At 53.6% G+C, this 26,929-nt stretch overlaps 1 protein-coding gene across 5 annotated transcripts in view; it reads right to left on the bottom strand.

Moving 5' to 3' along the window:
- Positions 1 to 26,929, bottom strand: part of NOS1 (nitric oxide synthase 1) — a 92,546-nt gene that overhangs the window by 27,396 nt on the left and 38,221 nt on the right. For all 5 annotated transcript variants that reach the window (XM_085592959.1, XM_085592960.1, XM_085592961.1 and 2 more), the window contains exons 3-12: positions 16,117 to 16,249; positions 10,564 to 10,692; positions 8,290 to 8,435; positions 7,286 to 7,448; positions 5,280 to 5,371; positions 4,682 to 4,823; positions 3,417 to 3,556; positions 2,841 to 3,015; positions 1,514 to 1,615; positions 677 to 871 (exon numbers count right to left, since the gene is read on the bottom strand). In XM_085592959.1, coding sequence (XP_085449085.1) covers positions 677 to 871; positions 1,514 to 1,615; positions 2,841 to 3,015; positions 3,417 to 3,556; positions 4,682 to 4,823; positions 5,280 to 5,371; positions 7,286 to 7,448; positions 8,290 to 8,435; positions 10,564 to 10,692; positions 16,117 to 16,249 — 1,417 coding nt within the window. The remainder of the gene's footprint in view (positions 1 to 676; positions 872 to 1,513; positions 1,616 to 2,840; positions 3,016 to 3,416; positions 3,557 to 4,681; positions 4,824 to 5,279; positions 5,372 to 7,285; positions 7,449 to 8,289; positions 8,436 to 10,563; positions 10,693 to 16,116; positions 16,250 to 26,929) is intronic.

The following is a 26,929-nucleotide window of genomic DNA, read 5'->3' as shown; positions in this document are numbered from 1 at the left end:
CATAGGATATGGGGTATGGGATATGGGATTTGGGATAAGGGATATGGGGTATGGGATATGGGATATGGGGTATGGGATATGGGGTATGGGACATAGGATATGGGGTATGGGATATGGGATTTGGGATAAGGGATATGGGGTATGGGATATGGGATATGGGATATGGGATATGGGATATGGGATATGGGGTATGGGATATGGGATACAGAAGCCATCCTCTTAAACCTGCAGGCTGGAATGGGATATAGGATATGGGAGATGGGATATGGGATATGGGAGAGGGATATGGGATATGGGGTATGGGATATGGGGTATGGGACATGGGATATGGGGTATGGGATATGGGATTTGGGATATGGGATATGGGATATGGGATACAGGAGCCATCCTCTGAAACCTGCAGGCTGGAATGGGATATGGGATATGGGATGCAGGAGTCTTCCAGGCCATTTCCCCACACACCCATTAGGCACTTCCAAAGTGTGCTTAAGAATTGGGAGCTCAGGTGTCCCACATTCCCACAGAGGGGCAAAACCCCATCATTACACGATGTTAGGGTGAAATATCCACTGTGAAGGAGCTGGATGGTGTCCCTCTCCTTCCTGCACCTCCTGAGCTCCCACTCCCAGCCCGCCCTGGGCCACAGGCAGTGCTGAGGGCAGGGTGGGGACAGCACCTGGTACTCAAAGGAGGGCGTCAGGCGGTAGTTGAGCATCTCCTGGTGGAAGACGGGGGTGATGCTGCCCGACATGGGCGGGACAATCCAGACCCAGTCGGCGGGACAGCCCCCCCGGCACCGGTACTCGTTCTCCATGTGCTTGATGAAGGACTCGGTGGCCGAGTGGTGGTCCACGATGGTCACCTTGTCACTCTGTCAGGGGACAAGAGGGCAGAGCCAGCAGCTGTCAACACATCCCAGAGGGAAAAAGATAACATTTTACATTTGGAGCTGCTTGTCCCAGATATTCCTTACTCCCATGGTCTTTGGGGATGATCCCAGGTGGCTGCTGAGCCTGGTCTTCCCAAGGAGGCTCTAAAGCTGCCTCAGTGCTTTGAGAACAGATGTGCTATGGGAGCCCTGCTCCCCTGTCCTGGCCAAGCAAAGATGGGATGGATGGGATGGAGCATCAGACCCTTGGGAAGCTCTTCCAACCCAGCTCTGGGAAGGACTCTCACCCTTTGAAGCGGGGTGGCCAAGGATTGGTTTTGTTACTCAACCTTTAGGTGCAGCCTGGGGGAGAACCTGCGCCAGTTCCTGCCTCATGGATAGGTCAGAAGGGCTGGATTTTCCCCCTGTTGGGATATTCCTTCTGGACCAGCAGGACTCAAGTGCTGGCAGTGTTGTTTTACAACATCCAGAGTGGGGAGATTATTAAATCTCACTGCAGCAGCCCAAATTCAGGAGGCACCGCCCAATTTCAGCTGTCGTGCTTGGGTGGATGTCTCCACACTTGTCCCACCCAGTCCCTGCGTCCCTCCAGGCTGGCCCAGACAAAGCAGGGCCCTGAGGTACCTGGAAGCTGTAGAGCACAGCGATGTTGATCTCCACCAGGGCTTGGTCCTTCCACAGCGAGGACGTTTTCCTCATATCCAGGTTCATTTTCTTGGCCACTTGCTGTAACAACACGTGGCAGGAGGGGAAGGATTTAACGGCCAAAAAACAAGGATTGGAGAGCTCTGCTTGGGGAGAGGAACCCAGAGGAGAGGCCCAGGCTGGCACAAGGCACCCACAGGGCAGGGAAGGGCTGATGTGGTGCCTTCCTCTGGGAAGAAATCCTGCCTTTTCCTCTCCTTGGCAGGAGCACGGCCTTTCCTCCTCCCTGAGCAGAGGCAGGTGGCCAAATGCTGCTGAGGAGGCCACCAGGAGCAGCTGGACACTCACACTGCTCCCACCCCTCCAGTTTTCAGGAGACTGGGGAGGGACAGAGCCCCTGTAAATAACACAACCTTCCCTGGGAGGTTTTGATGGATCCAGACCCTCTGCACAGGCACCTTCCCATGGCTTGGCTTTGTCTCTCCTACTGTGGGTATTCCATGAGCCATGGGACCAGCTGGAGGGTCCCCAAGGGCACACACATCCCTGAGGAGCCACCAAGTGTCTCTGCACCTTTTCATGTTTCAGCACTTGGCCTCAGCTGAGCACAGGTGCCTGCTGATCCCTAAGATTCTTTGGGAAGCCTGTGGGGAACTCCACACTGGCTGTGTCAGACCCCTGCTGGGCCCACAGGACACAGAGACCTCGCCAACCTCAGCCATGTGGCTCCATGAGAACTCACAGAATTCACAGAATGACCAGGTTGGAAGAGACCTTCAAGATCATCGAGTCCAACCCAGCCCCAACACCTCAACTCAACCCTGGTACCCAGTGCCACATTCAGGCTTTGTTAAACACATCCAAGGATGGTGACTGCACCACCTCCCTGGGCAGAGAATTCCAGTACTTTATCACTCTTTCAGTGAAAAGCTTTTTCCTGATATCTAACTTAAATTTCCCTTGGTGCAGCTTGAGACTGTCCTCTGGTTTTGTCAGTGCTGCCTGGAGACAGAGCCCAGCCCCACCTGAGCACAGCCACCTTTCAGGAGCTGTGCAGAGTGATGAGGTCCCCTCTGAGTCTCCTTTTCTCCAGGCTGAGCACCCCCAGCTCCCTCAGTGGTTCCTCACAGGGTTTGTGTTCCCAGCCCCTCTCCAGCCTCATTGCCTCCTCTGGATGCACTCAACCATCTCGACATCCTTCCCAAAGTGAGGGCCCAGAACTGGCCCCAGAAGGGACATCCTGTGCTCCCCCGGTGTCCTGCCTGTCCCCAGGAGCCCCAGACCCGCCGGGAGCAGCAGGAGTCACCTCCAGGATGTTGTAGCGGGAGCTGTCGCAGTAGTCGCGGACGCCGATCTCCGTGCCCATGTACCAGCCGCTGAAGGGGCAGGCGGAGAACTCCAAGCCCCCGATCTCCAGGAGCATGTTGGAAACGGCTGGCAGCCCGTACCACTTCAGGCCCAGGTCCTTAAACCACTCAAACCTGCCGAGGAAAAAGGTCAGGATTAGGCAACCAGCCAGGAGTTCCCTTCCCAGTGCAGGCAGGGGGATGGGGGAGGTCACTTTGCCAGCAGGGCGAAGGACTTGAGCAGAACATTTCCATCAGTAGCTCCCTTTGGGGCTGTTCATGGGGACAAGGTGATTATGGAGGGGTGTAAGCCCTGGGAGGCTTCAAGGAAAAGGAAACTTCCTAAGAAAATCCATCTGGATACAAGGGAAAGCCCTGAGACATGGACACTGCCCTGCCAGCTTTGCCAACTTCACTGGAGGGAAAACCTGGGAGAGGTTTTGGGTGCAGCTCCCCCAGGCCATGGCAAGGGTGGAACCGGAGGAGCTGAGTCCTGCTGATCCCCTCGAGCAGTTTTGGGGCTGCCCCTGACTCACTTGGGGTGTCGGATGGGCACTTCCAGCACGAGCTCTGGTGGGATTTCGAAGAGCTCGGGGTCGTTGCCGTTGGCTTGGAGGAGCAGGGGCAGGATATCGAAGCGCCCGTACGGAGCCTTCCAGCCTTGCTGGATGCAGATCTGCAGAGAAAAGAAAGGCAGGGTTGGTGTCCCAGTAGGTCACCTGCTCTCCAGACAGTGTGGGCAGGGGATTGTGTGCTCCTGGGCACTGCTCCTGGCAGGAGTTCTGTCCTTGTGGTTGAGCAAAGGGAGCTACAACAGGGGGTGGCCTGTCCCACCCATGGACAAGTCAGGGGAATTTGGGATGCAGATGAGCCTGGAATTGATCCCCAGTAGGATCATGGCTTGTGCCTGCAATGGTGAAGGAGAAAACAGGTGAGAAAAGCAGGGAAGTGACAAAACCCAGCCTTTACTCCTGGGGAAAAAACCTGAGGGTGACACAAACCCAGCCTCCCCAGCTGGAGCTGCACGGGACAATCCCAACCTGCTTGACCCAGCCTCTTCTCCCTCTGAGGGTGCCTAGAATTCCTGTGTGATCCCAGCAGGTGTGGGAAGGGCAGGTTTAATGTGGGAAATGGATTTGTAGGGAATTCTCCAAGCCTGACAGAAGACCCACACAGTGTTCATCTGTGTTCAAACCTTGAGACAAGAAATGCTGACTTAGAAATGCCACGGAATAGGGCAGGCATTGCTGGGAGAGAAATGGAGCTAGAAACAAGCTTCAAAGCTGGCCTTGCAAACAAGACTGGATACTTTGGAGAAACTGAACTATGAAAATGTATTGCAGTGGGACTCACGAGAAGTAATTTTAGATGATTGGCTTTAGGGCATCTACAACATGGTGTGGCTAAAGCTGATAGACCAAGAAACACTTACAGGGTTTTGTAATTAGGAAATAATCAGCTTCTGATTGTGATGGTGTGAATTACAACATCTGTATTGCCTCACCCTTCTCATGAGACTGAAAATGGAATTAAAGTTTTTAAAACACCTCTCGGTTGCCCCATCTCTCATTTTTGGGGACACGGAGATTACGGAGGGGTGTAAGCCCTGGAGGAGGCTTCAAGGAAAAGGAAACTTCCTGAGAAAATCCATCTGGGTACAAGGGAAAGCCCTGAGACATGGACACAACTGCCCTGCCAGCTCTACCAACTTCACTGGAGGGAAGACCTGGGAGAGGTTTTGGGCGCAGGCCATGGCGAGGGTGGAGAAGGGTGAGGAAAGGGCAGAGTGGCACAGCTGTACCTCGGTCAGCTCCACGTTGGCGGGGTCCCCCAGCACGGAGCCGTCGGGCTGTTTGTAGCCGGCGTAGCGGATCAGCTGCGCGTTCCAGATGCGGAAGTCGTGCTTGCTGTCCGTGCGCTGCGGGAAGATGGTGATGGCAGACCTGGAAGGGAAAGGCAGCGCTGGTGATCAGCGCCAGGAGTTGTGGGAGGGGTGAGATCCTGGAGGAAAAGGTGCTGCCACCAGCTCTGGGTGTGCCCTGAGTGAGGAGTGTGAGTTGTGACGCTGGCGGCTCTGGAATTTGGGGTGTTCCCTGATGCTGGCTGCTAGCAGGGGGGGGTCAGACAGACCTGGAGGGCAGGCTGAGCTCTGTGCTGGATGCAGAATGTAGGAAAGGGGAAATAATGGGGAAATATTCCCTCTGAGGTCCAACAGGCGCAAGAGGAGAGAGACTTGGACCAGCAGGGCTCCTCCAGCCCAGGTCGTGTCCCTCTAACCCTTCCCAGGATGGCTGCTGGCTGTGCAGTGCCCAGACCCAACCCCAGCAGGTCCCAGAGCTGGATCTCCACTCGTCCAGAGGCCCTCGGGTTCAAAGCCTGGTGACTCCCTGGTGGCTCACCTGAGGTTCCCCTTGTTGGTGGCATACTTGATGTGGTTGCAGATGTAATTGAACATCCCATGGGCTGTGGTGCAGTCCCGGGCATCGAACACCTGGAACGGGGAAGCAGTTGTGTGTCGGAACTCAAAATGTCCCTCAGACATTTCTGGAGGTTCTGGGCCCAGGTCAGAAGCATTTGAGACCCTGGCAGGCAGCTGCAAACAGCTGTGATTTTGGGTTTGAGCCATGGAACAATTTACCAACCTTGCAGGAAGAACAAGAAGTCACAAAAGTTTAGATATTAGAGTAGAAGTAGTCACAAAGTAAAGGTAAGAATTTTTGAGTGCTGTACAGGGGGGTTTTGGTTTTGTACATGGGGGTCAGAAGTTTCAAGATGGGGGGATTTGGGCCTGCCCTGTCCTCCCTCTTTCTCCTTCCTCACCTCCATGTTCTTGGTGATGTTGGCACTCACAGATTGGTTTAGAGTAGAAAAGCACCATTTAATATAGGTAATAGGCATTGGGGAAAACTGTAAACATGTAACACGTAATGTACCATATCAAAGATAGAAAAGCACCATTTAATATAGGTAATAGGCATTGGGGAAAACTGTAACCATGTAACATGTACCATATAAAAGATAGAAAAGCACCATTTAATATAGGTAATAGGCATTGGGGAAAAACTGTAACCATGTCACATGTAATGTACCATATAAAAGACAGCAGCAGCCCTGGGCGGGGAGAGAAGAAGCAGTCGGGGTCAGAGAGGATGTCAGGGTGTGTGTGTGCCTCTGCCTGAGCTGTGAGCAAACCACAGCAGCCCCAGAAGAAAATCTTTTAGATAAATTGCAATAAACTGCCTTGAGACCAAACAACAAGAGGCTGCTGAGCTTTTCTTTGGAAGCATGGGTGGAGGAGAGACTTTTCCACCACACAGAGCCACCCCAAATTAGAGATTGCTCCGGCAGTTGTGGGGATGTTCCAGCTCCTAGGGCAGAGCCAGGCAGAGGAAACACAGCACATGGAGAACTCCAGGCACCATTGTGGCTTCTCAGGGATCTAAAGCTCCATAATTATGTGTTCCCTGTCTTTGGAACATGTGGAAGTCTAATCCAGCTGCCCCTTTTGCTTTGGAGAGGTGACTCATCTGCTGCTCAGGCAAAAACCTCCTCGTTCCCATACTGCCAACCTGCTGCTGTTCCTGCCTCATCCCCCAGCAATTATGGAGTCTGCTCTGCTTCTCTTGTAGATCAGCACTCCAAGCTGGAGCAGGACAGGTGTCAGTCAGGGCTGAGGGACAGGGAATCATGGAATCATGGAATGGTTTGGGTTGGGACTTTTAAAGAGCATCTCATCCACCCCGTGCCCATGGCAGGGACACCTTCTACTGCCCCAGGCTGCTCCAAGCCCCATCCACCCTGGAAGTAGCCTTGGACACTTGCAGGGATCCGGGCAGCCACAAAAGCATCAGGAAATCAGGAAGGGGGAGCAACAGAAGCGACTGTGCCCACTCCCTGTGTGAAGCAGCCACAGGAGCTCTCAGCAGCGCTGGATTTGTTCCAGGTTACAGAAGGAGAGGACAGCTCTGTACCAAGGGATTCCCTAGGGATCACTGATTTCCAATCCTGCTCTGTGTTTCCCTTGCCAAAGGGGCGCTGAGCCAAATCCTCCCCTGCTGGATCTCAGTACTGAGGACAAATGTGTCCTGCTGCCTCGCTCCAGGTGGAGCAACAGGTTGGAAACAGCAGGAAAGATGTTGGAGCAGGATCTGATATTGGAAAATGTCCCCTGGAGCACCAGCTTCCATTTCAGACACAGCCACCTCATCTCCCATCCCACAGACACTTTTCCAGCTCCTGCCAACATCCCAAAGCTGCTGAGGGGAGCTGTGTGTGCTGCTGAACGGCTGCCCCTGGACCTGTGCTGTGCCTCCCAGGTGGTGGAGAGCAGGATTTGCCTCTCCAAAACTCCAGCACAGCCTCTGGCAGGAATCTCCTGGGTGTTTCTGGTGGGGTTGGTGCTGACCTGCAGCTTGGACCACTGGATCCTGCCCACGCAGCGTGCCGCGTTGCGCCAGGCGTGCTTGGCTCCGTAGATCAGCTCCGTGTCCCGCAGCTGGTAGGTGTCGGTGGCCTCAATCTCCTTGGTCACCTCCTCCAGCCTCTCCATGTGGGCCTTGGAGCCGGATCTGGGGAGGTTGGGAGCACAGGAGGTGCAGGGTCAGGCGGGGGGCAGGGGATGCTGCTGCTCTCCACTGGGAATACCTCGTTCCTGCACACACCCACAGGGATTTTGTGGGTGCTTGTCCCAGCTTTGGGATAAGAGGTGGGCAAGGACAGGGGGACGGACAGTGGCTTGTGCAGAGACATGACAAACACCACAAATGAAACTCCACCCAAAAGCATCTGCTGAAGGAGCACCAAGGCTTCCCCGTGCTGTGACTCACATGCATGGGAGAGCAGATAATGAAATCATGGAATGGTTGGGTTGGAAGGGACCTTAAATCCCATCCCATTCCAACCCCAGCCACAGCCAGGGACACTTTCCACCATCCCAGGCTGCTCCCAGTCCCAGCCTGGCCTTGGGCACTGCCAGGGATCCAGGGGCAGCCACAGCTGCTCTGGGCACTCTGTGCCAGGGCCTGCCCACCCTCCCAGGGAACAATTCCCAATTCCCAATATCCCATCCATCCCTGCCTCTGGCAGTGGAAGCCATTCCCTGTGCCCTGTCCCTCCATCCCTTGCCTCAAGTCTCTCTCCATGTTTCTTTTTGCCTCCTTCAGGCACTGGAAAGCCGCAATGAGGTCACCCCAAAGCTTCTCTTTCCCGGGCTGAACAATCCCAACTCCCTCAGCCTTTCCTCCCAGCAGAGCTGCTCCATCCCTCTGATCATCCTGGTGCCTCCTCTGGCCTGGCTCCAGCAGCTCGGGGTCCCTCCTGCGCTGGGCCCGGCACTGGGGCAGCTCTGGGGGACACCGGGGACATCTCGGCGCCAGCAGCAGCCCCGGGCTGTGGCTGAGGAGTGCTCACCTCTTTATGGAGGAGTAGTACTGGTCAATGAAGTCCTTGGCCAGGAGCAGCACCTCCTCCTTGCTCCTGGTGTCCTCTGACTTGCGGATGTGGGGGCTGGGGGTCATCACGGAGCCCATGCAGATCTGCTCGGTGCACGCCGTGGCCTGAGGGGACAGGAGGGACAGGAATGGTCTGAGGGGACAGGAATGGTCTGAGGGGACAGGAGGGACAGGAATGGTCTGAGGGGACAGGAACGCTCTGAGGGGACAGGAATGTTCTGAGGGGACAGGAGGGACAGGAATGGTCTGAGGGGACAGGAATGTTCTGAGAGGACAGGAGGTACAGGAATGGTCTGAGGGGACAGGAATGTTCTGAGAGGACAGGAGGGACAGGAATGGTCTGAGGGGACAGGAACGCTCTGAGGGGACAGGAATGTTCTGAGAGGACAGGAGGGACAGGAATGGTCTGAGGGGACAGGAATGTTCTGAGAGGACAGGAGGGACAGGAACGCTCTGAGGGGACAGGAATGGTCTGAAGGGACAGGAAGGACAGGAATGGTCTGAGGGGACAGGAGGGACAGGAATTCTCTGAGGGGACAGGAATGGTCTGAGGGGACAGGAGGGAGCAGGAATGCTCTGAGGGGACAGGAGGGACAGGAATTCTCTGAGGGGACAGGAATGTTCTGAGGGGACAGGAATGGTCTGAGGGGACAGGAGGGAACAGGAATGTTCTGAGGGGACAGGAGGGATAGGAATGCTCTGAGGGGACAGGAGGGAGTAGGATGGTCTGAGGGGACAGGAGGGAGTAGGATGGTCTGAGGGGACAGGAGGGACAGGAACGCTCTGAGGGGACAGGAGGGACAGGAACGCTCTGAGGGGACAGGAATGGTCTGAGGGGACAGGAGGGACAGGAATGTTCTGAGGGGACAGAAGGGAGCAGGAACGCTCTGAGGGGACAGGAGGGACAGGAATGCTCTGGAGCCACCATGGTACTGCTGCTCACCAGAGCTGGGCTGGGGCAGTCTGTGACCACCCACACAGAGCAAGGTGGTGTCTGACAAACAGGGACATCCCAGCTGGCTGGGGACACCGGGTGGTGGCAGCCAGGCCTTGTGCAGCCACCACTTCTCCCTCCTGATCCAGGCAATGCAGAGATGGGATTCACACCCCAGCTTGGCATGAAGTCAAATGCTTTTCCTTATTTATCCCAGATGCATTTGCATCTCTCTGATTATTGCACCAGATTCGAAATTCAAACCCTACTGGAGTGCCTCAGGTTGCAAGATGTGGCTGGGGGTCTGTGTTCTATCCCCATCTGTCAGAGCTGGGGCAGTTCTCTGCTTTTTTTGGGCAGTTTTTTCTTTATCTCTCCCACAGCCAATCCTCCCTCCAGGAGATCTCTGCTGTCCATGGCCACTGAGTGTCCCTGCACGGCTGAGAAAATTCCATCATCCATGGGAGACGCTGTGCCCAGGGGAGGAGCCAAGCATTCCTACCTGGATCCAATCTGACCTGGGAACAGCACAGCAGCCTTTGCCCCCTGCATTCCCAGAGGAGCAGCTTCCTTCCCCCTGCATTCCCAGAGGAGCAGCTTTCTTCCCTCTGCATTCCCAGAGGAGCAGCTTCCTTCCCCCTGCATTCCCAGAGGAGCAGCTTCCATCCCCTCTGCATTCCCAGAGGAGCAGCTTTCTTCCCTCTGCATTCCCAGAGGAGCAGCTTTCTACCCCACTGCATTCCCAGGGGAGCAGCTTTCTACCCCACTGCATTCCCAGAGGAGCAGCTTTCTCCCCACTGCATTCCCAGAGGAGCCCAGGCCCATCTCCCCCAGCCCTGGAGCTCCAGAGGAAAACTCCCCCCTTGTGCAGGATCCTGCTCCAGCAGAAGCACAGCTGGCACTGCAGGAGGGCTGAGCCCCCCTGGGATGGGGCTGAGCCACCTCCCTGACACACAGGGGGACAGGGCATGGTCTGACTCTGGCAGGGTTGTTTTGTATTACTGCATTTTCTTTTTTTTAATTTTCAATTTTTTTCCCCTAATAAAGAATGGTTATTTCTGCTCCCATATCTTCTTCTGACAGCCCCTAATTTCAAAATTATAATAATTCAGAGGGAGGGGATTTACATTTTCTATTTCAAGAGAGGCTCCTGCCTTCCTCAGCAGACATCTGTCTTTTCAAACCAAGACATGGAGACAAGACTGAATTCCCCCACTTCTGCATTCCTGGGTAAATCCACCTTGGAAGCTGTGCCATCCACTCAACGGTGCTCAGGGAATTTTGGCCAGCTCTACTCACCATGGCGGTCTTGAGGTGCAGGGTGTCGTGGAGCACGGAGCCCGTCTCCCAGTTCTTGATTTTCACAAAGCGGGGACATTTGGAAGGGCTCCCGTTCTTGGTTGGGGACTGGCGCCCGGATGGAGGCGGCTGGAAAAGAGGGAACACCCAGCACAAAGTCAGAACTCATCAGCAAAATGCAGGAAAAGGTCCCAACAACACAGCATCGTCTGTGGCTGGATGGCTGTGTATAAATTCCAGCGGGGACACAGCCAGACAAGGTGGGTTATCCCAATATTTGGCTTTATTTGGGATCCTACAGTGGAGCAGCTGACTCGCAGGTGAATAAAGAAGTCGTGTCTGGTTATGGGACAGCAAAACTTGTGGAAAATGAGCTAAAACCAGAGGTGGAAGTGACTTGGAGAATGTTGTGTTCAGGATTCTTAGAGGAAGACTCTCCTCCAAAATCTGTGGGATGTTTCTTGCCAAGGAGCATCACCTGCTCAGGTTCTGCAGGTGCCAAGCTCTGCCTGGAAGAACAAAGAGCTGAGCACCAATCTGAGCAAGCCCAAGGCACAGCTCCTCTGATACCAATGCTGGAAAGCTTGTAGGAATGGGGATGGATCAATTACTCAAGTTGGGGGGATGCTGAATCATGAGTGTAGTTGGATTTCTCCAGCTCAGCTCCCTGGCACTGCCTTGGGATGGGCTCATCCAGCTCTGCCTGAGATCTGTGTCAGCACAGAGGAGCAGAACTGGCTACAGGTGCTCCTTTTTGCATGTTTTCACAGACAAAACTGCAATTTTCTGCTGTGGCCCTTACCCCAAGCACTTAGAGCTTCAAGAGCCATCGGAGTCTGCCCATGGGGACAGGGCAGTCTGTCTGCAGTGGCTCTGGGCAGCAGAGCTGTCTCCTAGGAATCAGGGATGTAATTCCAGCACTGGAACCACGGCGCTGCTGCTGCAGCAATCCAGGGGACATCTGAGAGCGTCCTGGCCAAAGATGCTGGTGTTTGGCACCACTTCAAGGCTCTGCACAGCAGCTCTGGGCTGGACTGGCTCTGTCCCTTCCCACAGGAATCCTGGGGCTGGTGTTCCTTTTGAATTAATCTGGTTTTCCTGAAGCTGACACTGCCTTCAGCAGAGTGTCACCTGCTTTCTGGGGATCCTGGGCTCCTGTCACCCTTACAGCAGCAGCACAAATCTAAAGAAGCAAAGAAGCAGCACAGGCTGGGAGAAGCTCCTGGCTCAGGAGGGAAAGCAGCAGGAGGCACAGGGATGGCAGAGCAGCCAGGCTCCAGCTCTGACTGGTTCCCACTTCACCAGAGGATTGCTCTGCTTTCCCAAATCTTGGAGAGATTCATCCTGGCTGACTCCAAGGCCGAGGCCTGGGCTGAGCAGACACCTTTGCACTTTTTGCTCAGTTCTCGTTTCTACCATAATGTCCGGACTTTTTTTTCTTTTTTTTTTCTTTTTTTTTCTTTTTTTTTTTCCTGGAAACCAGGGATTTCAAGCAGCCTGAGGCTCGTGGTGTAATGCCACACTCTGAAAACATATTCTGGGAGCAAGGGACAGAGGCTGGAGGGGAAAGCAGAGATTTACAGCCTGAATCCTCAGCAGGACCTCCTTTAGCCCTTGCAGCTTCCAAAAGCTGCAGCCTGCACCCCCTCAGGCTGTGCTGCTGTGGATCTCTGACATTCCTCATGCCACAAATCCCATGATTTTCCCAAGGAGTGTGTCAAAGTCTGCCCCTTGAAGCCAAATGTCCACACGCCACATCTCAGCCTCCCCTTTGCATGTTGCAGAAACCAAATGAAAAACCTCATGCACAGCTCAAACCCAGCAGTAAATGAGAAGCTCCTCGATGTAGTCCCAGAAAAACACTATTTTTAAAGCTAATTTTTTTCAATTTTGAAGAGTCCAGCCTGAATCATGGCAGTGGCAGCTCCTGGTAATTTTTTTCCCCCTGCTTGTTTTACTCTTCAAAGAGAATGGAATTATTCTTTAGCCACCAGCAGCTTCCTGTGCTCCCTGACCCACCCTGAGGTCCAAAGGGGACAATCTGCCACCTTCCCTCTGCGCCTGATTGCTCAGAGCAGCTCCCTGAGATGGGCAAAATGTGCTGAAACCAGCTCAGAAATGCAACCAAAACCAATCCTCACCTGCAGCTCCACCTGCCAGACAGAAGCCGGGAGCACCAGGCAGGGAGTGTTGATTGTACCCAGCACTTTTTAATGGGAGTTTTGATCTCCTGACAAGGTGTGCTGCTAAAATACTCCTTGCTGGAGCAGGTATGGCCCTAAAACGTGCTGGGAATGCAGATGAAGCAACGTCCTCATCCTCAGAGCGAGTGGGGGGATGCAAGACTCAAAAATGTGGCCAAATCTGAGCCTTCAGACGTGCAGCTCCTGCCACCATGGGATGACAGAGGGGCAGAACTTCACTGAGGGTTGGTGCTTTTCTGCCTGCAGAAGTTCTGCCTCAAACCCCCTCAAAGCTGCTCCCTTCCCATTGACTGGGCAAACTGGAACCCTGGAGTCACAGAGTCATTAAGATCAGGGAAGGTCTCCGAGGTGGTGGATCCCAACCTTAGAGTGAGCACCAAGCTGTCACCTAGAGGAGAGCACCGAGTGTCATTTCTTGGACACTTCCAGGGATCAACGGGACCCCATGAATCCCATTAAAAACCCCATTAAAAGAAGTCCCAGTGCCTTGCTGGGAGAGGCCCAGGGAGCAGAGGGATGCTGAACCCCGGGACAGCAGCCAGGCTGGAGCAGAGGTGTCAACTCTGACAGCCACATCCCGGAGCAGCTGTGGAGAGAGAGAGAAGCCAGGACAGCTTAGGAGAGAGCCATGTGTGAGTTCCTGTCTGTGTGTGAGTGTGTGTGTGCTGAAACCAGAGCCAAATATTCCCCCGCCGCTCAGCCGGGGAGGCTGCGTGAGATCTTTTCGTGTTTTAATTAAGCAGCTGGGACATCGGTGACTCAGGAGAGGGACAAGACAACTGCGGCAGCCGCGGCATGCAAACAGCTCGTACCAGAGCGTGCCGGCAACTCGCGGCTCCCGAGCTGTCTGCTCCCTCAGGAAGAGCCCTGCCAGCCCTGGGGACTCCTTGGGGACACGGTGACAGCGGACACCTCCCGGCCTGGCCTCTGCAGGTGCTCACCCCGCGGTGGCAGCGCCCGGCTGGGTCGCACCGGGGCGAGCGCAGCAGCAGCAGCATCAGACGGGCGGTGGATTTATCTCCGTGCTGACATTTCCGTCCACGCTCGGCTCAGAGCGTGTCCCCTGCCTTGGCACAGCTGCCAATCGCCCTCGCAAAGCTGCTCGGAGTCGCTTCCCCTGAGAGCCAGGCGGGCACAGAGCTTCCGCTTGCCCTCGGGCTGCTCGCAGATCGGTCCCTGCGGAGAGAAGCCGGACCTGGCATCCTCAGGGTTGGGGCCAAGGGGATCGGGCTCCTGGGAAACCAGCAAAAAACGCCGTGTGGTTTTGTAAAAAATAACAGAGGGATGGGGATCGATGCCCAGCGGGGCTTTCAGCACCTTATTACGAGCCTCAGTGAGCATTCGCCACCTGGCCAAGTGAATCCACCCAATCCTGCTTCAAAAAAAACCAAGGAAAGTTCCCACTTGGCTTGACTTTCCCCTGTGTTAATAGTATTTATTGCTGCTTGAAAGAAGTTCAGCTGCCTTGACTGCACACAGCCCCGGGGAATGGCTGGGGGAAAAGCCAGACTGCTTCCAGAAAAGCAGGCGTAAGGATTCGGGGATAAGAAGGATAAAAAGAAAGCTGTGCATCCAGTGGAAAAAAAAAATAATAAAGAGTTTAATAGCAGCTTAAAACAGGCGGTTTTGGCAGCCCCAGCACAGAGAGAAATTAAGCTCTGCACACAGAAGGTTATAAAGTGCTTATAGTAACAGACACGGACACGCACGGGCTTAGCAAAGGAGGCAGGGAGACGGAGTCTCTGCAGAGCTGGGGCAAGAGGAGCAGCACTGAGCTGTCCCCGGGCTCAGGATTCCACGGGCTGGGACGTGGGGCTGCCCAGGGCCAGCCCCCAGTGGCTGCTGCAGCTCAGGGCTGCTGCCACTGGCGTGGGGTGACACTCAACCCAAGGGTGGCTGTGCTGCCGGGCCACGGTTCTGAGGTGAGGGAGGGTGGAAATGCACCCAGCCAGGCTGGCTACAGCTCTGCAGCGTGGCCAGGGCTACCCCAGTGCCCTGTGTGGCCACCAGCACCAGCTCAGAGGGTCTCGTGTGTCTCTTGTGGGTGTCTGATGATGCCAGGCTGCAAAAGTGCATGGGAGCATCTTTGCATGCAGGATTGCCAGGAGAAATGCATCCAGTTCTGGGTCCCAGCTCAGGAGGCACCCAGAGCTGCTGGAGAGAGTCCAGAGGAGGAACCAGAGATGCTGCAAGGGCTGGAGCCCCTCTGCTCTGGAGCTGTGGCTGCCCCTGGATCCCTGGCAGTGCCCAAGGCCAGGCTGGACAGGGCTGGGAGCAGCCTGGGACAGGGGAAGGTGTCCCTGCCATGGCAGGGGTGGCACTGGATGTTCCTGTAGGAATCTCTGTGGTCTTCAGACCACCCATCCCTCTGCTCTGGAGCCAGGCTGGGAGAGCTGGGGGTGCTCACCTGGAGAGGAGAAGGCTCCAGGGAGAGCTCAGAGACCTTCCAGGGCCTGAAGGGGCTCCAGGAGAGCTGGAGAGGGACTGGGGACAAGGGATGGAGGGACAGGACACAGGCAATGGCTCCCACTGCCAGAGGGCAGGGCTGGATGGGATATTGGGAATTGCAAATTGTTCCCTGTGAGGGTGGGCAGGCCCTGGCACAGGGTACCCAGAGCAGCTGTGGCTGCCCCTGGATCCCTGGCAGTGCCCAAGGCCAGGCTGGACGGGGCTGGGAGCAGCCTGGGACAGTGAGAGGTGTCCCTGCCATGGCAGGGAGGTGATCTCCCCTTCCATGGAGTCTGGTCCCCAGGTCCTGCCCTGGACAATCCCATCAGGGAGATCCTTTTGCCCAAGCAGAGCAGAGCTCACGCACGTCGTGTTTTCCCCGAGGTGATCCTGGTGGCGTGGCAGGGTCTGCCTGACGTCTCTGGCTCTGCTACAAACGTGGAGTTAATCTCCTCTTGGCAAGGAAGCCTGAGAATTTACGGCCGTGGAGTGTGAGGAGATGAAAAGGCACCGTGGAAGGCATTATCTGAAGTGCTCTATTGAATTACCATCAGATGAATCCAAATGACTTTAATGATGCAGCTTGGCCTTGTGCCACCCAAAGGGATCACGTTCCCCAGGGAGGCCTCGGCGTCCTGCTCCCTGGCTGGGCTCCCATCCCACGTCAGCCCTAGGATGAGGAGCATCATTCTCCAGTGACCTCCATTCCCTGCCTGAACCACAGCCGCTGCAGCTCCTGGCCCAAACAGCCTCTGGGATCCATCACCTCCAGCTTTTGGGGCCACACGTTGTCCCTGCAGGTTCTCTGTGCCGTGAGAGCCCTCCGGGATGGGTCACATTCCCACAAACCTTGGGAATTTCGGTTTTCCCACCCAAAGCAGCCCCAGCCATGGCCTCTTACCTGCTCTGCTTCGGAGTAGGGGTTGTTCAGGACCCCGGGGACGTTGCTCTTCCCCCACAGGTCCCCCAGGACACGATTGTTCTCCATCCGAGCCGGCAAAGCTTTCTGGGGATCGTTGTCCCCTTCCCTGAAACTGAAGCGTTAAAAACCTCTTGGGCCGCTGGCACCACGGGCACAGCTCCTGCTCCAGCTGCTTCCCACAGGAGCCAAAACCTGGCCGGGGGCCCGTGGGAAGGGAGGAAAGGCAGAGCCTGGGCCAGGGCGGTGAATCACCGAGGTGAGAACAGCTCGAGCACCGTGGGAGCTCCACCTCAGCGCCGCAGGAATGCCCCGTCCCACAGCAGAGCCTCTGCACCCCAACAGCCCAGCGGGAACCCCGGGAAAACAAGCATGGAGAGGGGAAAGGAGGCTGCAGAAGCTCCTGGCAGGAGGAGTTGGCAGAGCAGCTCGGTGGTGGTGGGCAGGGAAGAGGAAAAATAAGGCAGAGCAAGCAGGAGGCTCCCAGGAGTCTCCCTGCTCTCCCTGACCTTCCCAGCCACGGGCAGTGGAAGAGATTCCAGCCCCGCAGACCGAGGGACCGGCCCTGGAGCTGCTGGGCACGGGGGACGGCCAGGCACGGGGACAGCCCCGCGCTGGCGGCCACCAGGGTGGCACCGGAGCAACGCGGGGTGGCGCGGGGGTGGCTCAGGGGTGGCTCAGGTGTAACTCAGGAGTAGCTCAGGGGTAGCTCAGGGGTAGCTCAGGTGCAGCTCAGGTGTAACTCAGGTGTAGCTCAAGTGTAACTCAGGTGTAACTCAGGTGTAGCTCAAGTGTAACTCAGGTGTACTCAGGGGTAACTCAGGTGTAACTCAGGGGTAGCTCAGGTGTAGATCAGGGGTAGCTCAGAGGTAACTCAGGGGTAGCTCAGGGGTAACTCAGGTGTAACTCAGGGGTGGCTCAGGTGTAACTCAGGGGTAGCTCAGGGGTAGCTCAAGTGTAGCTCAGGGGTAACACGTGTAACTCAGGTGTAACTCAGGGGTAACTCAGGTGTAGCTCAAGTGTAACTCAGGGGTAGCTCAGGTGTAACTCAGGTGCAACTCAGGGGTAACTCAGCTGTAACTCAGGTGTAGCTCAAGTGTAACTCAGGGGTACCTCAGGTGTAACTCAGGGGTAACTCAGGTGTAACTCAGGTGTAGCTCAGGTGTAACTCAGGTGTAACTCAGGTGTAACTCAGGGGTAGCTCAGGTGTAACTCAGGTGTAACTCAGGTGTAGCTCAAGTGTAGCTCAGGTGTAACTCATGGGTAACTCAGGTGTAACTCAGGTGTAGCTCAGGTGTAGCTCAGGTGTAGCTCAGGTGTAACTCAGGTGTAACTCAGGGGTAGCTCAGGTGTAGCTCAGGTGTAACTCAGGTGTAGCTCGGGTAGCTCACTGCACCACGCACATTTTGGGATGTGGGAGAGGCTCTGAAATGCCACCAGAGCTGATGCAAAACCTCTGCCAGGTGAGCCCTGACCAAGGAGAGAACAGAAGGGGTTTAGAGAGGGGACATTCAGGCAGGCCGGGGTGGCACCTGTGTCACCAGCACCACCACGGCCACCAGGGAAGGGGCTCCAGGGTTGGGCTGAGCAGGGGCACGGCTCAGGATGGGCACAGGCACCAGGAAATGCCCTCTGGAATGGTTTTGCTCCTGCTGTCGGTCCTTAAAAGCCTTCCAGGTGCCACTGAATCAATAATGAGAATTCTCGTTAACGGGGGCAGGGTTTGGGCACTGACCAAAGTAGGGCACTTGCACCCAAGGCATCAATCAAAGCAACAGGATGCTCCTGACTCAATTTCAGCAAGACAAATAAATACAAATAAATTCCGTTTCACAGTCCTTGAACTCCTTTAGCTTGAGGAAAAGACTTCATTTAAAGAGCATCTCCCTGTGCTTTTCCTGTCATTTTTCTGCTTTTACAGAACCATGCTCAGCTGCCAAAATATTTCCCTGGGCTTTGGCCACCTTCCAAACATTGGAAAGGAGCCACCTTGGTGCAAGTGAGGAGGCACAGGTGCCTAGGGGCCCTTTTTTCCTGGGATTTTTGTGCCCCTCCAGGCCACGAAAGCTGTTCCCTGGTGACCTGGCTCCTGGGAGGATGTGAAAGGGCTTCAATCAGATAAAAGTGAAAGGGTTTCAATCAGATAAAACACAGCTTGTAAGAAACCCCACCCTCAGCCAAAGGCAACAGATCCCAAACTCTGCTGCAGGGGGTGGGGATCCACACGGATCCCAAAATCCACAGGGATCCACAGGGATCCTGGGGACAGGGACAGCCACGAGCCACACAACCCCTCTGTGCCATCCCAGAGGGCTCTGCCTCCCTCCCAGTGACTCCAGCAGGCAGGGAACCAGCAGGATGGACACACAGCCAGCCTGGCTGTCCCCTCAGAGCCAGGCCCAGCTGCTCAATCTCTGCAGAGCTCATTCCCAGGCCTGCACATCCCTGCCCTCCTGCCCTGATCCATCCTGCCAGGAGATGTGTTAGAAATGGATTTGTGGACAATTCTCCAAGCCTGACAGGAGGCCCACACTGTGTGCAAATCTTGAGATAAGAAATGCTGACTTAGAAATGCCATGGAATAGGACAGATATTGTTGAGAGAGAAATGGAGCTAGAAACAAGCTTCAAAGCTGGCCTTGCAAACAAGACTGGATACTTTGGAGAAATGGAACTGTGAAAATACATTGTATTAAGACTTATGATGATTGGCATTAAGGCATCTACAGATGGTGTGGCTAAAGCTGATAGGCCCAGAAACACTTACAGTGTTTTGTAATTAGGAAATAATCAGCTTCTGATTGTGATGGTGTGAATTATAACATCTGTATTGCCTCACCCTTCTCATGAGACTGAAAACGGAATGAAAGACTTTAAAACACCTCTCGGTTGCCCCATTTCTGGTCAGGAAAGGGCTAATCCAACAGGGACACCAAGCCAGGTCCGCACAGGGGCACCGAGCTCCTGAAGTCACCTCCACCAGCAGACAAGCCCCAGCTGCTCCTCACATCGGGCCCAAAATCCAGGCAGAAGCACTGAATCCATAAGGAAGGGATCCCTTGGATCTCCGAACTTGGGACTTCACAGAAGGAACCCACTGGAAAACCATGGGGCCTCTCCAGGAGAAGTTTGGGATCAGCCAGAGATGCCACAGGCACCACCAAAAGGTACCTGAGAAGGGTCTGCAGGGCCCGTGCCAGCAGGAGAGGAGCCTGGAGAGGGATCCACCCATCGGCAGCAGCAGCTGGAGCCCGCGGAATGTGGGACCTCAGTGTGGGATCTCATTGTGGGATCTCACTGTGGGATCCGTGTGGGATTTCACTGTGGGATCTCACTGTGGGATCTAATTCTGTGATCTCACTGTAGGATCCGTGTGGGATCTCATTGTGGGATCTCACTGTGGGATCTAATTCTGTGGTCTCACTGTGGGATCCGTGTGGGATCTCATTGTGGGATCTCACTGTGGGATCTCACTGTGGGATCTCATCAGCAAAGCCATAAATGTTGGCAGCTGGAGAAAACCCAGATGTCCAATGAAACTGGAGATTAATTTGGGTGGTTTGGGATTTCCAGGTCCTCCTGGTGCAGGGATTGCTCCCATTCCTTGGCCTTGAGCAGCACCTGACAGCGAGGTGCCCCATGCTGAGGGAGAGGTGTCGGAATCTGAGCTATTGATGATCCTGAGATTGTAGAAAGTCTCTGTCTGTCAGCCCCCTGCCAAAGCAGGAGCCATAATTGGTCTGTGCTGGTTTCCAGGTTGTTTATTCTGTTGATCTCTCACATGTTCTGCTGCCCTGCCCAGCTCTGTCCTGCAGGGCAGCGTGTGGGGCTCTGCCCTCAGTGGGATGTGACAAACATTAAATACCAGAAACTCCCTGGGCTGGATTTACAAGAACGTGCCAAGATCTGTCACCTACGTTGGACAGTGTGTCCCCAGCCTGAACCAACAGAAAAATGCCAACACCACAGTGAGACATGGAGGGCATGGAGAAGGAGAAAAAGGACAAGGCACACCCAATTTCCTCCAGCTTGTCCCCTTTGGACCCCTCATCTAGAATCCTAAAATTTTACTTTTGCACCCGTGCCACACTTAATTATTACTGATATCAAACACTCAGAGCTGGTAATTCATCCTGTGAGATTGAAAACTCTTTTCCATGGCCAGAGATCACAGCCAGTGTCTCTGGGGGCTCTGTCCAGGGGGGTTCTGACCCCTGCCAGGCTCCCAGGGCAGCCAGAGGGAAGCTCTGGACTCCCACAGACAGGTGGGAATTACCTGGATGCTCCACCTCCCTTGCATGCCTGCAGGAGCGGGATTCGTGCTTCTCTTCCCGATGGATTTACGGCTGCCTGAGCACGGCACTGAGGGGCTGACCCTGCTGAAAGCACAGCCAAGCGTGGCCGTGACAAAGCCACCAGAGTGACCTGGGGGTGTTCCTGGTGCTGTGCCTGGCTGCCCTGAGCCTGGATCCGGCTCTGTCTTTTTGGAGAGAGGCAGGGAGAGAAAAGCCCATTCAGAGCAGCCAGAGCCTCACCCCAGTCCGAGCACAGATGGGGGAATAAAAATAAAAAGCATCAATTGCTTCATTTCACAAATATTTCCTGCCCTCGCCTTGTTTGCGAGCTGGGACAGGAAGAGGATTTTTGGGATGAGTTATTTTGCTCCCTAGCTGAGGCTGCTGCAGCCCCCAGAGGCACAGGGTGACCTGTGAGGATGTCACAGCTCGAGGAGGATGAGGGGACAGCTCTGTGCCCGAGCCCAGCCCCTGGGTAATGCTCCCAAAAGGATTTTATCAAAATCAAAATCAAATCAAAAGTCATTCTGGTGGGCACTGGGGGGACACAGATCCCTCGAGGGAGCCAGGCTGGACATCCCCAGGGATGAGAGGAGCTGGCTTCTCTTTTGGGAGAACTCCAGGCCACGTTGGACACTGGGGCTTGGAGCAGCCTGGGACAGTGGAAGGTGTCCCTGCACATGGCAGGGGTGGAACAGGATGAGCTTTAAGGTCCCTTCAAACCCAAACCATTCCATGAGATGTTTTTAATCCCCACTTCGATGTTTTTGAGGAACTGGAAGCAATGCTGAAGGTGGAGGCCATTGGTTGGATGAACTCTCCCAAAAGCCAGATCCAGGATCCAGGCATCCCTCTCTGACCACTCCCAGATCCGTCACACACCTTTGGCCAGATCTCTTGGATCCGGAGAGATCCAAAACCCTGTCTGGGGGTTTTTTCTGTTCTGAAAGCCAAATTTGATACCTTAAAAAGGAAAGAGGAATCCTGCCCTCCCCCACTGGTGCTGGGCAGAGCCTGGGATGCTGCCTCCCCTTGGAAAGAGCATCTGGCTGTTTGGAGAAATGAGAGGCACCACTGTTTTCTTTTGACTAATTTGATGATGTTGCAGTGCTCTGAGTGATGAAGCAGAAGGGAAGTTGCTGAGACAGCCCTTTCAGAAATTTCTCCAAAGCTTTTCCAAAAAGAAATTAAAGGGGGGGGGGAAAAGAGTGAAGGGGAAGTTTATCAGTTTGTCACTCGTCTCCTTTGAATTTCCTTGGCAGAAGGATCTCTCCGACTTCCCAGGCAGGGAGCAGAGGCAGCCCTGGCTGCTGCCACCCCAGTCTGGATGGATGACGAGGATGGCAGTGCCCACACCTCGGGTGACAGCTCTGGTGACACTCATAACATCACCCTGTGCTGTGACCAGGGACCAGCTCCTTCCTTCTCCTGAAAAACCTGAGCCTGGGGCTGCGTGGGAAGCTCACGCCTCAGGAGAGAAATTCCTTCTTTTTACCTCATTCCCTGATTTTTCCTCGGGAATGGCTGCACTTGCAGTGCTCCTCCTTCCAGTGCTTGGGGCTGGGATAAGCAGCTCTTGCCTCACCTTTCTTTTGCCCCATGGAAAGCCACATTGCAGAGCGGCAGGGCATCCTCAGGAATCAAAATTCCCTAATTTAATTAATTTAATTTTTTTCCCTGGGGCAGTTGGTCGCAGGCTGGGTGGTTCGGCAAGGTCTGGACGAGAGCAGAGGGAGAGGGATGGGGCAGGAGAAGGGATTTGCAGGGCACAGGGGATGGAGCAGAGCTCAGGAAGGAGGTGGGAATTTGGAGGAAGGATCTGGGATGCGCTCCCTGGAGAGGCAGCAGGGACGGTGGGAGCTGCAGCGTGAGCCAAGCAGGGATCCCTGCACAGGGATAATGGAGCTCGGGCGGGCTGCCATAGGGGATGGACTTGGGGCCATGTGGGATACATTGGGGGAAATACGGGATACATTGGGGGAAATATGGGATACATTTGGGGGAAATACGGGATACATTGGGGGAAATATGGGATATATGTGAGGGAAATACGGGATATATTGGGGGAAATATGGGATATATGTGAGGGAAATACGGGATATATTGGGGGAAATATGGGATACATTTGGGGGAAATACAGGATACATTTGGGGGAAATATGGGATATATGTGAGGGAAATATGAGATACATTTGGGGGAAATATGGGATATATTGGGGGAAATATGGGATATATTTGGGGGAAATATGAGATACATTTGGGGGAATGTGGGATATATTTGGGGGAAATACGGGATTATTGGAGGAAATATGGGATATATGTGAGGGAAATATGAGATACATTTGGGGGAAATATGGGGTATATTTGGCTGGAATGTAGAATATATTGGGTGGAATAGGGGATATATTTGGGGGAAATACAGCATATATTTGGGGACAATATGGGATATATTTAGGGGAATATGGGATACATTTGGGGGAATGTAGGATTTAATTGGGCAGAATATGGGGTATTTCAGGAGGAGTATGGGATATATTTACGAAGAATATGGGATATATTTGGGAGAAATATGGGATACATTTGGGGGAAATAAGGGATACATTTGGGGGAAATACGGGATACATTTGGGGGAAATATGGGATACATTTGGGGCAATATGGAATACATTTGGGGGAAATAAGGGATATATTTGGGGCAATATGGGATATATTTGGGGACATACAGGATACATTTGGGGGAAATATGGGATACATTTGGGGGAATGCAAGACTTAATTGGGTGGAATATGAGGTGTATTTAGGGCAATATGGGATATATTTGGGTGGAATACAAGATATATTTGGGAGCAATACTGGATAAATTTGGGTGGAATATGGGATATATTTGGGGGAATACAGGATTTAAATGGCTGGAATATGGGGTATATTTGGGAGGAGTATGGGATATATTTGGGTAGAATATGGGATATATTTGGGCAGAATATGGGATATGTTTGGGCAGAATATGGGATATGTTTGGGGGAATACAGTCTGTAATAGGGTGGAATAAAGGGTATATTTGGGAGGAGTATGGGGTATGTTTGGGAAGAATATGGGTTATATTTGGGGGAAATATAGGATATATTTGGGGGAATGTGGGATATATTTGGGGACAATATGGGATATATTTGGGAGGAATATGGAATATATTTTGGGGAATGTGGGATATATTTGATGGGAATATGGTATATATTTGGGGACAATATGGGATATATTTAGGGACAATGTGGGGTATATTTGGGGCAATATGGGATATATTTGGGGACAATATGGAATATATTTGGGTGGGAATATGGGATATATTTGGAGGGAATATGTGATATATTTGGGGGCAATATGGGCTATATCTGGGGGGAATATGGGATATATTTGGGTGGAATATGTGGTTTCCAGGCACAAAATGCCTCTCTGGAGCAGTGATGGAGTAGAGTGATGAGGAAGAAGGCTCGGCCAGGGGAGCAGGGGAAGGATATTCCCTGCCAGAGCTCCCTGCATCCATTTCTAGAATGGCCCAAACGTGGAAATTCCAGGGAACCGTCTCCTTTCTGAGGTTTTAAAGTTTTGCATCCAAGTGCAGAAGAATGAAGACAGATCAGAAAGGCAAATGAAATGTTTTGAGCAACACAAAGAGATTTTGGCAATCCTGAGGACAGTGGGAGGAAGAGAATTTTCTCTTCAGGAACTGTAAAATGATGGGGTTTGTTCCAAGGCAAGCTGGAGCCTGAAACCTTGAAATGTTTCCTGAACTGAATTCTGCTCTCAGCACACCTCTCTCTCTCTCTCGGGGCTGCTGCTTGGACTGAAAATGCCATGTTTCCATCATGCTGCTCATGTCAGGGAAGAGACCTGGGAAGGAAAATAAACCCTGGCAACTCAGTGGGGAGGGGGGGAAGAAGGAGAGAAGATGGGACCTGACAATCTCCCCAGAGCTCTGAGGGAAAAACAGACCTGGGCTCGCCGGCAGGGAGTGAATCAAACTCTATTTTTGCTTCCTAGCCCACGGTGAGCCTCGTGGCAGAAATGCCAGCTCTCATCATACCTTGAGCCCCACATCTTGCTCCCTTTTCTGACTGCAGATGGCCTGAGCCTGGTCATGGACCACCCCGAGGGCACACGGTGGGAGGAGAAGCCAGCAAGGAGAATTCCCCTGGGGAATGCAGACCCAGGGGATGGGGAGGAACTGATTGTGTCCCCAAAGCAAATTTAGGGTCAATCAATCAACCAATCAATCAACCAGAGGATGGATTGGAAAAGATCTTAAAGGACATCCAGTGCCACCCCCTGCCACGGGCAGGGACATCTTCCACTGTCCCAGGCTGCTCCAAAACCCACCCAGCCTGGCCTTGGATATTTCCAGGGATCCAGGGGCAGCCACAGCTGCTCTGGGCACCCTGTGCCAGGGCCTGCCCACCCTCCCAGGGAACAATTCCCAATTCCCAATATCCCACCTAACCCTGCCCATTTTGAATCCATTTCCTTATCCTGTCCCTCCATGCTCCTGTTAGAAGTCCCTCTCCATTTTTCTTGTGGCTCCCTTCCAGCTTTCCTTGGAAGTAACTCTGGAGAGAGGAGCTGGAAGCCCAAAGCACCAGGTGTAGTTTGAATTGTTTTTGCCAAAGCCCATCTTGAGCAAGAGGTTTTTGGCTCCCTGTGGGCAAGCTCAGCCTTGTGCCAATCCCTTTGCCCTGGGAACAGCTCCATGAGTGGGATCGGCTCCGACAAAGCGCCCCGGGCTGGGAAGGTCAGCACCAGGAAAGAGGGGACAGGACAGCATCCATCCCAAATCCCAAATCCATCATCTCCAGCTGGATCACAGCCAAACAGGCCAGGCTGGAGGTGTCCAGCTCAACCTTGAGCCAGGTTTTGCACCCTCCTGGGTGTGAGTAGAGCTCAATTCCTGCGCTGTTCCTGCCTGGAGAAGTCAGGGATGAGCTGCATCCATCTGATAAGGCTCATTGGTGTGGGAACCCAGAGCTTCCCTCTGGCTGCCCTGGCAGATCTGGGACCCTGGCAGGGGTCAGGAACCCCCCTGGACAGAGCCCCCAGAGACACTGGCTGTGATCTCTGCCCATGGAAAAGAGTTTTCAATCTTACAGGATGAATTACAAACTCTGAGTGTTTGATATAAGCAATAATTAAGTGTGGCACGGGTGCAAAAGTAAAATTTTAGGATTCTAGATGAGGGGTCCAAAGGGGACAAGATGGAGGAAATTGGGTGTGCCTTGTCCTTTTTCTCCTTCTTCATGCCCTCCATGTCTCACTGTGGTGTTGGCATTTTTCTGTTGGTTCAGGCTGGGGACACACTGTCCAATGTAGGTGACAGATATTGGCACGTTCTTGTAAATCCAGCCCAGGGAGTTTCTGGTATTTAATGTTTGTCACATCCCACTGAGGGCAGAGCCCCACACGCTGCCCTGCAGGACAGAGCTGGGCAGGGCAGCAGAACATGTGAGAGATCAACAGAATAAACAACCTGGAAACCAGCACAGACCAATGATGGCTTCTGCTTTGGCAGCGGGGCTGACAGACAGAGACTTTCTCCAACCTCGGGATCATCAATAGCTCAGATTCCGACATACTGGGGCTTTTTTGGCATTTCCTTGGCATCAACCAACACTCTGCCCAGCTATCCACTCCCCATTATTCCCTGACCTTCCTGCACTTCTGCTGCCACCCAAGAAAACTTGGAGTGCAGGAGACCTTCAGGATGCCCCGGCTCTGTGAGCTGAGCCGAGGAGATGAATCATCCCCAGCCCAATCCCATGGAAATGCCCTTTGCCCTGCACAGCAGCTCCTGGCAGCTTCTCCCTGCACTGAATCTTTCAACTCTGCTCCAGCATGGGTCTTCTCCCTCACAATGAATCCTTCCACAAGGGCCAGGCTGCAGCTTTTCATCAAGCAAGAGAATTTGACCAAAAAGTGGATTTTCATCCCCAAGGTATAGAGATTACTATATATATATATATATATATATATATATATATATTTTTTTTTTTTTTTTTAGTTTGGCTATTGAAAACAAAAAACTGAGATTTTGGTGAAGTCTCTGCTTTGCTACTTCAAGATCCTTTAGTTTAAGTGAAATCAAAGTGAAATCAAAGCATTTCTGTTTAATCTCTGAATAAAAGAGCTCCTCAGAGTAGAATCACGTTTTTCCTCCTTCCCCATGGCTGGAGCAAAATTTCCTTGGAGATCCTGCAGCCGGTGGGATGGGGGACATGGTTGGAAGGGTGAGGCTGCCCAGGTTCAATCCCAGTGTTTGGGATTGTGTCCTCTGGGGGCTTTGCTGTACAGTGACCCCCAGGTCCCTGAGCTAAACCAGAGGGGATTTTGAAGCCCCCCTGCACATTTTGTAACCAGTCCTGACCCTTTCAATGTCTCAGTTCTTAAACCAGGCTCTCCCAGGATGGGATTAAATCATGCACAGCCCAGAGAGGCTTTTGGAGAGCGTCCTGAGCTCGGGG

The sequence above is a fragment of the Lonchura striata genome, chromosome 15 (assembly GCF_050655825.1).
Source record: "Lonchura striata isolate lonStrDom1 chromosome 15, ASM5065582v1, whole genome shotgun sequence".
NCBI classification, from domain to species: domain Eukaryota; kingdom Metazoa; phylum Chordata; class Aves; order Passeriformes; family Estrildidae; genus Lonchura; species Lonchura striata.
Note: the sequence above shows the minus strand (reverse complement) of the source record. Positions and strands in the feature narration are given on the sequence as shown.